This window comes from Odocoileus virginianus, chromosome 23, assembly GCF_023699985.2.
Source record: "Odocoileus virginianus isolate 20LAN1187 ecotype Illinois chromosome 23, Ovbor_1.2, whole genome shotgun sequence".
NCBI lineage: Eukaryota > Metazoa > Chordata > Mammalia > Artiodactyla > Cervidae > Odocoileus > Odocoileus virginianus.
The window spans coordinates 15,741,965-15,755,694 of NC_069696.1; the positions used below are offsets into that span (position 1 = coordinate 15,741,965).

Sequence of the window (13,730 nt, forward strand, 5' to 3'; positions counted from 1 at the left end):
TGAGGGGACAGGTCAGGAGCCCCAGCCCCGTAACGAGTGCCGTCTACACTGCCTTGAATACAGAATGCCCCAGGACAGGCTGGGAGCTGGATGCCAGGGCCACACCTGGGGGGCTCAGGCTCCACCGCCTGGACCAGGAAACCGTGTCCAGTCTCTGGCCCTGTGGCCTCAAGTCGGTGGGGCCACGGCCCCAAGCAGGAACACACAAGGTTAACTGCAGGGCCCAAGACCAGCCCAAGGGCCCCCAGCCGCCCCTGCGGATCCCCCGGGACCCGGCCCCTCCCCACACAGCCTCTGGGAAAACCTGCTCCCCTCCACCAGCCCCCACACTGCCCACCCGAGGCCCTGTCTCCACCGGGCCCAGGACACCTCCACATGGACCCAGGGCCGAGACCCCGAACACAGGTGGCCCCACTTTAAACCGCCCTGCGAGGGACAGAATTCAGAGTCTCTACAAGATGTTCCACCCTGCTAAGAGACAGAAGAGCAGGACCCAGTGAGCAGCGTGCCCAGGCTGGCCAATAGCCCCAGTAGGCACACTCCACCCTGCACCCGCTCCAAGCTCTCGTCTACCCGGCTCTGCACTCATGTCTGACACAGAGATGGGGAAGGAAGACGAGCTGGAAGCAGTGAGAGCAGCGCAGGCTGGAGTCTAGCACCAGAGACTGGACTTTGGACAAATCCTCCCAACTGTAAAACATCTGCAGCCTGGAACCCCAGGGCCCTTGGGGCGTGACCGAAGCTAAGGACACAGGTGCCCTCAGGCCCGGGCAGGGGTCCGCCAGCAGCCCCACCCACCACGGCCCTGCGCAGGGCGGGGGCCCAGGCCGAGCTTCCGAGACGGGGGCTCCCTGGGGCTTCCCTCCGTCAGAGGAGCCAGTGCCGGGCTGGGCACTCCTGGCAGGGCGAGGAGCAGAGATGCCAACATCCATGCCAACACCGAAAACCTGGGCAGATGGGCAGGCTGCACGCAGGCAGGGCCGAGCGGGCGGCCCCGGGAGGTGAGGGCCAGCCCCAGGCGGGGACAGAGCGGGGGTGCGGGAGCCCCCCACCCCCCGCAAGCACAGGCCCCAGGCGGGAGGGCTCTGTCCCTCTCGTCTGCCTCGGATCATGACCAAGGTCACCCCGCAGCGAGGCAGTCCCAGCGGGCCATCCACAAGGACCCCGGATGACAGCAGAGAGAAGGCAGCCGTCAGACACGGGACACAGCTATCCAAGGAAGATGTTTTATTTTCAAGTTTCTATGGAAATGTTACAAACAATGGAAACTGAAAGGAAAAAAAACATTTAAAATTTCAAACTAACATTTTAAAATAAAAAATATGATTAGGTGAAATAATAAATAACGACACCCCAGAACACTGTGAGATGAAGGCGGGGCACGGGCCAAGGGCAGGCCTAGGCCGGGGGCACCCTCCCAAGCCTGGCTGCCGGCCCCTCGCCCGCTTGGTGTTCTAGGGAGGCAGGAATGAAAGGGCCACACCATCCAAATCTTGACTTTATTTTTTTTAATATAAAAAATGCAATTTTGGAAACCCACCCTACCTTTTCCCCTAACATAATGCTTTTACCTCTTAAAAATAAAAATAAAGTACTAATTCTATATACATCACATGTACCATACAAAAATGTATCCAAAGTTTCTATTGCTACCAAAGTGTTCTAAATTAAAACAAGTTACAGAAAGCCCCTCATTGTAAACAAAAGATTACAAGTTACAAAATCAAAGCACACACAGCCAGAGTCATTTATACAATAACCAACATCCTGCTCCCAAAGCAAGTTGAATTTTTATGTGCCTGTATAAAAATGCATATCAATATACTTCTGCAAATTTATTTTTCATTATAAAGCAAATGAATACACTTTCTACAATAAATAATCCGCTGGGAGGCACACCGTGGGAGGCTGGCAGGTGGACAAGGCGGCAGGGGAGGCCCAGGAGGCCCGGCCCGGCCCTCACGGAGGCGGCGGAGTGTTTTTGGTGATTTGCGAGTGATGCACGCGGCATAAATTTATTCTCCACTTCTTTCCACAAAGTACCATTCAAAATAATGTCATTTTCTTTCTTAAAATACACATTTGTCATTGTAAATGTACATCCCGTCTATTAAATAAGTGGTACTCTGTGTAAAGAGTATGATTTACAAAATTATTAAACATTCAAAAGTCTTTAAAAAAAAAAAAAAAAGAGCTAGAGATGGAAGAAAGGACGGCAGCAGCGCCCCCCGGGACGCGCCCACGCCGTCAGGGCGCCCAGATGGGGATGGGTCATAGAAAACCGGGAAAGAAAACCTCGCCCTCCCTGGAGAAAGGACTCCACCACGCCCAAGCCGCAGAGCACGTTACGGGCCCGCAGAGCATGCACACGGCGGCGCGCTCAGTCTACGTCGCTGAGGTCGCTGGCCCGCAGAGCATGCGCACTGCGCACGGCGGCGCGCTCAGTCTACGTCGCTGAGGCCGCTGGCCCGCAGAGCATGCGCACTGCGCACGGCGCTCAGTCTATGTCGCTGAGGTCGCTGGCCGGCTCCCCGTGCACGCGGCTCAGGTGGCTCATGGCGCGGTCGAAGGCGACCCGCACGGCCTTGCGGATGCTCGAGTTCCTGCCCTCCATCATCTTCAGCTTGTCTATCGTCTCGTCGATACCCAGAGGGACCATCTTGGACTTTGGAAGCCACTGCCTTTAAGGAACAAAATGGACTGTGAGGCCCAAGCACGCCAACCTGCCCCGCCAACCCCGCACACACCCGGCCCCGCCGCCGCCGCCGCCTGACCGCCAGGCACACGGCGCACAACACCGCTCCCCAGCAGGCAGAGAAGGGCAGGGCTGCCCAGCGGAACCCAGCAGGGGCGGCGGCTGGGGGAGGCAGGGTCAGCAGCACGCCCGCACCACCTGGGGACCGCTGGCCGCCCCGCACAGGGCGGTCTGGCCTCAGACGGGCCTCGGGGTGGGGGCTGCCGGGGAGCCTGGAGCCAGAAGGCCGTGCGGCCTCGGCGGGAGCAGCCCTTGCAGAGACAGGGTCTGGGGGGCCTGCCCCCGCCGGCCCCGCCCGCCGCGGTGGTGGCCCGGCGCCCCCCGGCGCTCAGCGGGACCGCGCTCACCAGCTCCGCTTGTTGTCGAAGAAGAGCACCAGGAAGAGCTTCTCGTCGGCCTTCGTCTGCATGTGCTCCCCGATCTTCAGCACGTCCAGCGGCGGCGCCGGGATGGTGACCCCGTTGTGGTGGCCGGGCACGCGCGGCATCTTAGGGTCGATGATCTGCAGAGGGAGGGCGCGAGGTCACGGCGCAGGCCGCGGACAGAGGAGCGTTGGGCAGGGACGGGATGCCAGCCACACCCCGACCCCGACACCCCGATCCCAACTCTGAGACCCACACCCTGACACTCTGAGGCCCCAACTCCGACACCCCTGACACCGCACGGGGTCTCCCGGGACACCTGTTCCCATGGTGCTGGGGTGGCCCCGAGCCCGGTAGCAGGAAGACACAGCCGCGCGGCCCAGCGCCCGCGCGCGCGCCCGCCCGCCGCACTCACCAGGGCCGGGTAGGACGGGTAGCCGCTGCACTTGGCCCACACGACCTTCAGGGGCTCGAGGACGGAGGCGGCCGCGTCGGTGGAGATCCACATGCTATTCTGCCCAACCTCTGGGGGGAGAGGTGCGCAAGAGGGGAGTCATGGCAGGGCCCTCAGGACCCGCTGGGCCGCGCCTAAGACCCCCTGGGCACCAGGGCCGGCCCAGCTTGCGGGCTCAGGAGCCCAGGGGACACGGCTGGCCCAGGGCGGTGTCTGCTGCAGCTGCGCCCCTTCCCCACTCCACAGCCCCGCCCAGGCCTCTGGGTTCCGGCACCTCCCCCTGCCTGCGGGGCTGGCAGGCGCGGACTCACCAGCGGCAATGCGCGCCGCCTTGGCATAGTTCCCATTCTCGATGCAGGAGATCAGCTCGCTGCGGCCCTCCAGCGTGTGCCTGCGCACCAGGGCCGGCTTGCCGCGGCCGCACTTCGGAGCACTGAAGCTTCGGGGGAAGCGGACAGACCGTCAGCACCCAGAGCACCGGGGTGCAGGGCGTGGGGGTGTTTAGGGGAGGCAGTGTGGGCTATAGCCACGTTTTTTTGGCTCCACCACGTGGGATCTCAGTTTCCGAACCAAGGACCAGCTCGGGCCAGGCAGTGAGAGCGCCAGGTCCCAACCACGGGACCAGCAGGGACTCCCAGCCATCACCATGACCGACCAGGACTAGGGGAAGAGGCCCCACACAGACGTGGCCAATACGTTCGCAAGCTGCGCTCAACTCTCACGCCGCGTCTTCCCCACGTGTGAGCTCCACAGCGCAGGTGGCGGGGAGCAGGCACACCCCGGGGGCCCACCTGGCGTCGCAGAGCGGGCTGCTGCTGGAGCAGATGCTGGACTCGGAGGCGCAGCGGCGGCGGGGCGCGGCGGTCCTCCCCGGGGCGCCGCCCAGCTCCGGCTCCTGCTCTCCCTGCGCGGCCCCAAAGCCATTGGTGAGACCTGGAAAACAGGCGTGCACGTGGCCCTGAGCTCACCAGCTCTCTAAATTGGGACAACGCAGACAAACACGCCCTGCAACCCACACCCAGCGCACCTAGTATGTGGAGACAGACAGACGCACGGAAGAGGGGGAACCGAGTGGAAACACAGACCCCACGAAGGCAGAGACAGACACGGGCTATTCCTGGTCGCTCCCGCCCCACCAACCAAGGCCCTGAGCCTGCGAGGGGACGGTGGAGGCTTCCAGGGGATCTGCACACCCCCAGCGAAGGAAAACCTTCTTCCAAAACAGAGCACAAGCAGGTCCCCAGCCCTTCAGAGCCTCTGAGACCCAAGACAGGCGTCTGGTCCACGTGGGACCCTCGTGTCCGGAAGCCACTGGAACCGACCCTTTCACAGTGCACAGGAGGCCCAAGAGCAAGTGGTCCACAAGCCCACGGCATCACGCAGTAGGTCGAGGACGACCTCGGAGCCAACCTCAGGTCCTGCCCCAGAAGTCCACGCCAGCAGGAGGCAGGGAGGGCACCGAGCCCCACCTGCCGGGTCACGACGTGCTGGGAGCCTGAGGGTGCCTGGCGCCGCCCAGCCCGGCCCAGACCCTCTGGGCGACGGCTGCAAGGGGGATGTGACTCTCCCCCCAGAAGAATACCACTCCTCACACTTCGAAAACTTAAAAATCCATTTCTTTAAAAATGTTTTGAAGGAGCTGGCTGATTACCAGTTTTTTCATCTGCTGTACATACTTCTCTGTAAATAAAGGGAGATGAGGAGACCCTTTACCAGACAGCAAAGATGCAGAAGCAGAGCACGCTTTCTGCTCCCAACAGAACGAAGGCCCGCCCACAGTGAGCCAGTCAGACGGCCTGCCCCTCTGCCAGACTTACACCAAGCCTAGCGTGTTCTCTTTTCAACCCAAGTCTTATTTATAAGTAGTAACCGCAGGGAGACAAGGGTGTTACACTCATTTTTGGAACCTGGACCAAACCACCCTGAGAAAGCAAGCATTCGTCTCAGCTCAAGGGGCCAGGTCCCTGGGAGAAAGCTGTGCAGCGGGGGGCTCCGAGACCCCACCCACACCCCCAGGAGGCCCCCGGACGGCCCCTGACGCAGGGCCAGGCCAGGGTCAAGGGTGCTCAGCTGTGGAGCTGCTGAAGCGGAGCCAGGGGGCCGCCTCCCCCCACCCCCCAAGCTGCTCAGCTGCCTTTCCTGGCGGACAGGAGGAGGACCCCGAGTGGGTGACGGGCAGCCTCACCACCTGACAGGCACCCGGCCCCTGGGAAGGGCTTGGCGAGGGGTGAGTGGGGCCTGCCATCCGCAGCCCCAGCACACAGTGGGAGGCAGTGGAAGCCAGGAAGGCCGGGTCTCCCGAGGGCGGGAAAGCGGGGAGACGGACCCAGCCCCAGGACACCAAGCACATCTCGGGGAGACGGCGCTGACCGCCCTGCCCACGCACACGCGGTGACGAGTGACACCAGAGGGGGGCCCCGCTGGGAGGCACGGGCACATGCACGCCTCCCCCGCCCAGGGCAGCGGGCCACGCCGTCTTCCACACGCTGCCCACTGAGCGGCAGACAAGCCCAAGGGCACAAGGCTGCGTGGCTGGAGAGGGCCAGGCTCCGCAAGCTGCCCCACGCGGCCCGGAGACCTTGCGGGGCTGCAGTGGTACGGCAGGAGCCCGCACAGGGTCCCTCTGAGACACCAGCAGTCAGGTCAGGACCCAGTCAGAGGGTGGCTTCGGGGACAGGCCAAAGCCCCCAACGCCCCAGATGACAGGCACCCAGGATCTCAAACCCCCCTCTCCGCCCCAAAAACGGACAGGCCGAGTGGGGAGCCCTGGCCCAACTGGAGACGCCGGTCAGTGGGGGCACAGCGACCATCCTGAACCCTCGCTCCGCGGGAACAGGAGGCCTCCAGGTGCTCCGGCAGGCGCGCTGGGCGCTAAGCTCCACCTGCCACGCCACTGCCACGCCCACTGCCCACACGCAGGGCGCCCCGGGCACGGGGCCGCAGCCAGCCTCTCGGAGCAGCGGTGTCAAGTGCTGGGTATTTTGGTTACAAGTTTTTATTTTTAGTGTTGGCAATGGAATTGCATTTTGGGGGTTTTTCCACCTTTCAATGAAAACACAGATGCACAGCAAGTAGGATTCCGATGCCCTGCTCGTGCCCAGACCGGCTCCAAGAAGATGCAGCAGCAGGAAGGCCGGCGGGTCCCGTCAGGGGATGCCCCCAGGCCCGGGGACAGGCCGTCCACTCCTGGCAGCAGGCACTCGGCATGGTGACAGAGACAGAGTTGTACCACCTGGAGACCAGGGTGTGACTGAGGAGCCGGAGGAGAGGCAAGGGGGCAGCAGAAGCCAGGAGGCCAGCGCTAACAGCAGACGGCCAGGACGGGCGGTGCTGACACCACGTGGGCCAGGGCGGGGGCGGCTGCGCGGTCCTTCCTGAGCCCAGCCCCAGCTCCACCCTGGTCCTGCCAGCCGGTCCGATGCCGGCCGAGGGCAGGCCAGGTCTCTGTCCACGTCAGTCGTCTGTGGAGGCAGCGGCTCCACGGGCACCTCGGCCCAAGCGTCTGCACAGGCAGCCCGTGCGCAGGGAGGCCACGCGACGTCCCAGCCAGCTTGAGCGCCTGCGGGCGGGCAGGGTGGGCGGCCTGGCTCCTCCAGGGCCGTGTGTGGGTTTTGTGTGGCGGTTCCAAAGCCATCCACAAGGACTGGGTGACATGCAAGGATGCGGGGTCCTTCCGCCTTCTCCAGTCCAAGGTGAGCAAGAGAGAACAACTAGGGTCCAAAGAGTGAACTACCCCGCATGTTAGTAGTTAAAATGAGAACCTGGAAAACAGCGAAAAAGCCGTTTAGTCTGACTGAAGGCCCCGGGGACCAGACTCTGCCCTGAGCAGCGCGCACGCCGGGAGCCACGCAGCAGGTGTCGCGAGAGGCTGGGCAGCAGCATGGAGCCCAGCCCAGGCCAAGACTCGGCGGGCAGACAGCGCGGGCCCCAGAGACGCGGCTCCGGGAGCAACAGACAGCGCGACGATCTCCAGGGGCACCTCCAATGAGAGGCCCGCGTGCCCAGAAGAAGGGAGGCCTTGCCGCACGCGGTGGACACCGAGGACTTCCTACGAGGCACACAGACTGCTCTCTGGGAAAAGCGGAAGGCTGGGAATGCCCACGTCCCGAGACCATGAAGTCTGTGGCTTGGAGCCACGGAGCCCGCCAGACACCCGGGCGAGGCCACGCCGGGGCTGGGGGCCAGGCCAGTCGGTGCCAAACAGACCCTCAGGACAAACCACACATGGAAGACAGAAAACGCCTCTGTCTAGAGAGGAAGAAAGGGCTCTGCCTGAGCCGGGCCATGCGGCGGGCACCTCTAACGTGCCCAGCCCACTTGCAAGGCCTCCAGAACCGCCTTCCAGAGTTGCCACCACCCCTGAGAACCTGCAGTGTCCTTAGCTCAGGGCTGGCAGCAAAGGAGCGACATGGTTTCTACAGAGACCTCTGCGGAGGGAGCCCAGAGGCCCCAAAAGTCCAGCAGCCGGAGACCCACAAGGCCACAGGTCCGAAGCTCGGACGCTTAGAGAGGGCACTCAGGACCTGGCAGTCCCGCCACACCAGCTTCACCAGGGCCCTGACCACAGGGCGCTGTCTGACTCGCCTCCCGGCAGCAGGGGAAGCTGCGAGGAGAACCCAGCAACATAAAACCAAGCTGAGAGTCTCCCACTAAGCCTAGCTGAGAAAGGCCCCCGCCATGAAGGGACCCATCTGAACCTGTATCCTGGACACTCACACAGCCCACAGAACTCTAACAAGGTACCAAAAATTACCAACTTGATACCAACCCATCAAAATAAAAGCACTGTACTTACTGGAAAATGTATTATCTAATAAAACTAGTTAACGTGCACAAGTTTACTCTGGCGACAAGAAGACTGGTCTGTCCGTCAAGGTGCAGGAGACACACCTCCGTGAAAGCCGGGCGCTCGCCCACCCCGCGGACCCGCGACTCAAATCCAAGCAGCAGAGGGGAGGACGCACTTCTCCGCGTGGCTGTGACCAACGCACCGAGAGCTCACGCCACGGCTCCGATCCACGGTCAGCACGCCTCCAGAGACCCCCACAGCACAGCCACCGTGGAGGGGACGCAAGGGTGACCGACGGCTAGTTCACCAACACGGAAGCCCTGTGGCCCCGCCGGGAGGGCGGCAAACAGGCTGCACGCAGGAGAGCCCAGGCGCCCGGTGTAAACACAGTCTGGGGGACCCCTGAGGAGCGCAGGCACACGGACGTGAGTCCATCAGACAGACCTCAGCCCTGAGAGCTTCGTGGTAGCCAGCAGCACGTTCAGGCTGTCTCAGCAGCAGACAGCTCAGCACACGGGACTCAACCACGCCACGCAGCACAGTGACAGCAGGTGGACGGCACACCGCATCCACCGGGCCCGCAAGGCTTCAGAAGCGGGGCCCGCCGCCTGCACCCACGCACCCACCAGTCGGAGGCCTCCAGGGAAGGGTCCGGCAGGGCCCCCAGGCTAAGACGGCCCCGGCCCTCGGCCACCCTGACGTGGTGCCACCCCAGGCCTGCGACTGGGCGCTTTTCAAAGAGAAACAGCGTCTGTCTCCTCACGTGGACCACAAAGGCTGCACACCGGCCCTGGAGGCACCCCCCCCACCGACTCTGCCCGAGACTGGGAGCACACGGGCGGCGCGATTTACCTGTGTCCAGGCGCTTTCCCGGGGACCCCTCCTCCACCTCAGAGTCGCCGCAGGTGCTTCGCGACCTTTTTCTTGGCTGCAGAAGAGTCTCCAACCTCGGAAGGACTACAGACAAAAAGGTTTTGGTCCCTAGCTGAGGAGAAGTTGGCTGGGTTTCAGTGTTCTTGGCAGACTTTGGGGGGCTTACACTGTCCGATTTGCAGAAGAGAACAGAGGTGCGTCTGTTCACATCGCTCGCTGGCTCCGCCCCCGGCGCAGCGCCACTACGGGCGAGGGTGGGCTCTGGAGAGGGTCCGCTTAGCAGCGCGCTCTGAGTGCAAGCGCTATGTGACTCATTACCAAATGTGCCTCTTTTGGGCAGTTTACTCTGCTCTGGGTGGACTTCTACTGGGTTGAGGGTTGGTGGTTCTGAGTTAGGCTCCGAGTTTGAAGGAAGAGGTAATGCATCTGATGGTTCAAGTTTAGGGGGAGATTTATCTCCTGAAAAAATTATAAATAAAGTGATTTTTGAAAGCTGATAATTATCAAAGCTATCATAAAACTTACTATAATTGTGAAGTCCACCAAAATACTAATTCAATCAAGGAAACACAGCATCACACATAACTGTCTACAAGCAGTCGCGCTTACACTGTGTGCGCGTCCCTGACGCCCGGCCGGCGCCTGCACCCAGGGTCCAGAGGCTCCCTGAGACCACCGCACATGCGCCAGCCCAAGACATCATTCGAGTTCATGACAGTCGCTGCAATCGACATTCACTTACCTTGAGGAAGAAAAATATGCCAGGTAACTAAGGGGGTCTAAGCGGGCATCCCCACAGTCCTGACCTGGTCCACAAGGTTAGCAGACAGAAGGAAACAAGCGTGTGAATCTGGTTTCTGACCAGGGCATTCTACGTCAACGTCAAGAACAGGGAGTGGTGAGTGGCTGAGAACGCTCCAGGAAAACCCCCCATCGGTTCTCAGACCATGCCACCTTCAGAAACGTTATAATCCAAGTTCATCATTTTAAATCTGACTTGAAAGATAAAAACACAATCTTTGGACAAAGACTATCTTAGCCTCGTTAGAAACACTTTTATAAATTACAAAAAAACAAGAAGCCTGAGAGCCAGTGCATTAGCCCCGGGCCCTGGGGAGCTGGAGAGACCCGTCCTTGGAGGACGGGGTGGGCACGTCCTCCGGGATGAGCCACTGAGGCTTCCCTCCATCAAGGCCAAGGCTGGCGGCAAGACACGCAACACCTAGCAAGTGACTGCACAGCACGTCCGCTCACACGGCCGTCTCTGCTGGACAAGCCTGCAGACCTCCCCAGAGCTGACTGAAACAACGCACGGTTAACGTTTCAAACTCAAAGTCATTTTGAAAGTGAAAAACTACACAACTTCTAAGGTACACTTATGTCTCTGAGCATGTTTTGTGAATTCTCCCCACTGATAGGGAGATAGGCTGGCCAGGCTTGGCCCCAGGAGGGCGGCCACAGTCAGGCTCCGCCCAGAGCTTTCAGATGCCACTCAAGCCTGTGAAGGCTCGTAACATGGCTCAGAAAACGAGGAGACCACCTTTCCTTGACCAAAGCAAACGTCAGTGCAAACACATGTGCAAACGGGAAACACGTGTGTACCCTGCTGATGGCGTGCGGCTGGTGATGGAGCTCCCACCCGCTGCCCGCGGTCACGCGGGACACTGACCCGTGGGGGAGCTAGGGGCAGGCAGAGTGAGTGCGGGACGCTCCCCAGGAGCAGGCCCCCCTCCTTCCCTGGAGAGGCCTCCTCTCCCCCTGACCTGGGGCCCCACAGGGGCTCTCGTGCTGACCTGACACCCAAGCTGCCACCAGCATCCCGGCATCTGCCTCGGCAGGGGACCCGCGCTGCCCTGGAGCTGCCCTTCGTGGAGGATGCCCCTCCCAGGCCCCACTCAGCAGCAGGCCAAGACAGCCGGCCCACCCCAGGCCTGGGCGCGCCTGCCAGGGCAGTGCCCCCAGCACACGTAGGCAGTGAACCCCATGGCCCGCGGCCCTCACTGTGCCCACCCTCTGCCCGCACCAGCCATGCAGTGGGCTCGTCAGCGGGGTGCCTCACTACTCCTCCCGAAGATGACGCTATGGCTCAGGGCTCTGCATCTGCCAGGGCGGCTCACAGATGTGTCCTGGCTTCCACAGCCTCACGGATGGCAGGGGTCACAGCAGAAGGTGTTCAGGTGACCCAGTGCCAACCACCCCCCGCCACCAGCTGCAGGCCTCTCATGGGCCGCGGACTCCAAGCCTCAGTGTTCTCATCCGTCAAACGGGAACAAACAGGACGGTGCCCGCCATCCGGCGGCCCACAGAACAGGTGCCAGCCAGGGCTCCTGGGGTCTGCCCTCGGGGTGCACACACTAGACCCACATCCCCACGGTCACTGGCTATGGGGTCTGCCCTCGGGGTCCACACACTAGACTGACCATCCCCGGAGTCACTGGTTGCTAACACACCACGCAGCTCCTCGGGAGAAACGCTCCAGGAACGTCTGGAGTAAATCATGTGTTCACAGCATAAACGAACGCAGAGCCTCAGGACTCGTCAGCGTGAACCCTGGCATCTGGAGTCCCACTGAAGGGAACTCACGACGCGCAGATCAGCATGGGCCCCGCCCAGACCACCCCGCACCACCACCCACGCCCCGGGCCCTGACCTCCCATGAGACGCTTCCAAACCAAAGCTACACATGCACCGGGGACCCGGCTTGGTGCCTCACTGGACACGGTGCCGCCGTCTCTCCCGAGTCGGGGCATCCCCCCACCCCCGACTCAGGCGTGACCTCGTCATCCAGCCTCAGCTGTGCTGCTCCCAGCAGCCCCTCCCCTCTGGGGAAGGAGAGGGCCCAGTCCTGAGCAGTGAGGACAGAGCCTCAACCTGAGACTGGACCGAAGTGCGGCCGCGGGAGGCAGACACCCCTCTGGACTCTCAGGCCCACAGCCACACCCTCCTGACTGTTCCGGCCCGCACTGCTCAAGGAAAGCAACCTGGAAACTGAAGCCCTGCCTGCAAGGCTCCCCGCTGACCATGGGGAGGTCACAGCCGCTGCCCCTCCCCTGCCCAGAGTCTCCTCCTCGCCAGGGTTTCCAGTGGAAACCCCGTGAGCGTCAAATCACAACTAAGATGCTGAGAAACACTGCCCTTCAGGACTGCTGACGACATTGCTCTCTTGCCCCAAGACCACGTCCCCACACGTTGCTGCCCTCCTCCACACACGGCCGTCGCCGCGGGCTGCACCAACTGCTGTTCCCGCAGACGCCCCCCAGCACCGCCGTCTGTGGCCTCACAGGCGGCACCGCGCCCGCGCTGCCGGCCAGCCACCTGCACCACACCACTCCTCCCAAAACATCCCTCCCAGCCCGCCCCGCGCGGACCGCTGCGCCAGCGCCCTGCTGCGCCAGCGCCCTCTAACGCGGCCCGGCCCCAGAAGCAGCATGACGGGCCCGCGGGAGCTCCCGCAGCGGGAGAGCTCAGAGGAGCCGCTCTGCCAACGGAAAACCAAGCTGGCGCCCCGTTCTCCCCGCACTCTCCTGCAGAAAGAGGGAGACACACGCCCTCACCCTGAGGGGCAGCGAGGGCAGCAGGAGTGGCTGGGAGGAGACCGTCCCCACAGGGCCCCCACTCCAGGTCCTAATGACCGGGGCCACCCTGCGCCCTGAGAGCCCCGAGGGCACAGAAGAGCACAGTCGTGGAGCCCAGCTGGACCAGCTGCCGAAGGTCCCCGAGAGCAAGGGCTGCTCGGAACCAAACCCACAGGCAGGGCCAGTATGGTGATGGCGGAGGCCCCGGACTCGTCCCGTCCCCGAGGACAGACGCTCAAGCCTGCAGCAGAGCGCACGGCCACCCAGGCAGAGGGCATCACGCGGGGACCCACCCCACCACACAGTCAGCTACGAGCAGAGAAAGCTCAAGGATCCAGGTCCCACCCCCTGCTCCTCAGGCAGCTGGACCGCAGGACACCACGGGCCCAGCATGGCCCACTCGCTCACGGGCACCACCAGGAGAGACGTGGCGTCACTGCCAGGACACGGCAGGCCCGCAAAGCCGGCACTCACCCGCAGAGACCACGGTTGTGTTCAAAGGGTGAGCTGTAGAACAGCTTTCTATGTCCTTCGATTAACTGCTCTGTTGTTCTTATTGAGGGAAAGTGGTAAAAAATCAGAAAGACCACACACAGCTGCCAAGAGCCGTGCAGGGAGGGCGCCGGACCCCACAGCCTGTGCTGCTGCCTGCAACGCCCAACTCTCAGGTGAGGCGAGGAGGGCAGGGACCCTCCACACCCCCGAAGGGCTGTCCCCGGGGAGGGGCCCTCACGGCGGCGTCCCACCCACGGGAGCATAGGGCCGCTCGAGGGCCCTGCCGCCGCACACTCCCTGGGAGAAGAGCTCAGACAGCCCTCCCCTGCGCAGCCTCGCCAGGTCACCGGGCACCTGCTGAGAGGCTCCGCTCCACGTTTCCGCCCCGGCACACCAGCCCCTCACTCTCCTACCGCCCTGCAAGGCT

The 13,730-nt window shown here is 62.5% G+C and overlaps 1 protein-coding gene across 7 annotated transcripts in view; it reads right to left on the bottom strand.

Moving 5' to 3' along the window:
• Positions 1-1,485: 1,485 nt before the first annotated feature.
• BRD1 (bromodomain containing 1) overlaps positions 1,486-13,730 on the bottom strand; it is a 33,721-nt gene continuing 21,476 nt past the window's right edge. For 2 of the 7 annotated variants that reach the window (XM_070453527.1, XM_070453526.1), the window contains exons 8-13: positions 9,213-9,692; positions 4,363-4,504; positions 3,883-4,010; positions 3,533-3,642; positions 3,103-3,257; positions 1,486-2,681 (exon numbers count right to left, since the gene is read on the bottom strand). In XM_070453527.1, coding sequence (XP_070309628.1) covers positions 2,498-2,681; positions 3,103-3,257; positions 3,533-3,642; positions 3,883-4,010; positions 4,363-4,504; positions 9,213-9,692 — 1,199 coding nt within the window. In that variant the 3' untranslated portion in view covers positions 1,486-2,497. Of the gene's footprint in view, positions 2,682-3,102; positions 3,258-3,532; positions 3,643-3,882; positions 4,011-4,362; positions 4,505-6,550; positions 7,333-9,212; positions 9,693-13,730 lie in introns of those variants that run through there. The other 5 variants (XM_020882002.2, XM_070453528.1, XR_011482976.1 and 2 more) reach the window with 5 other exon arrangements.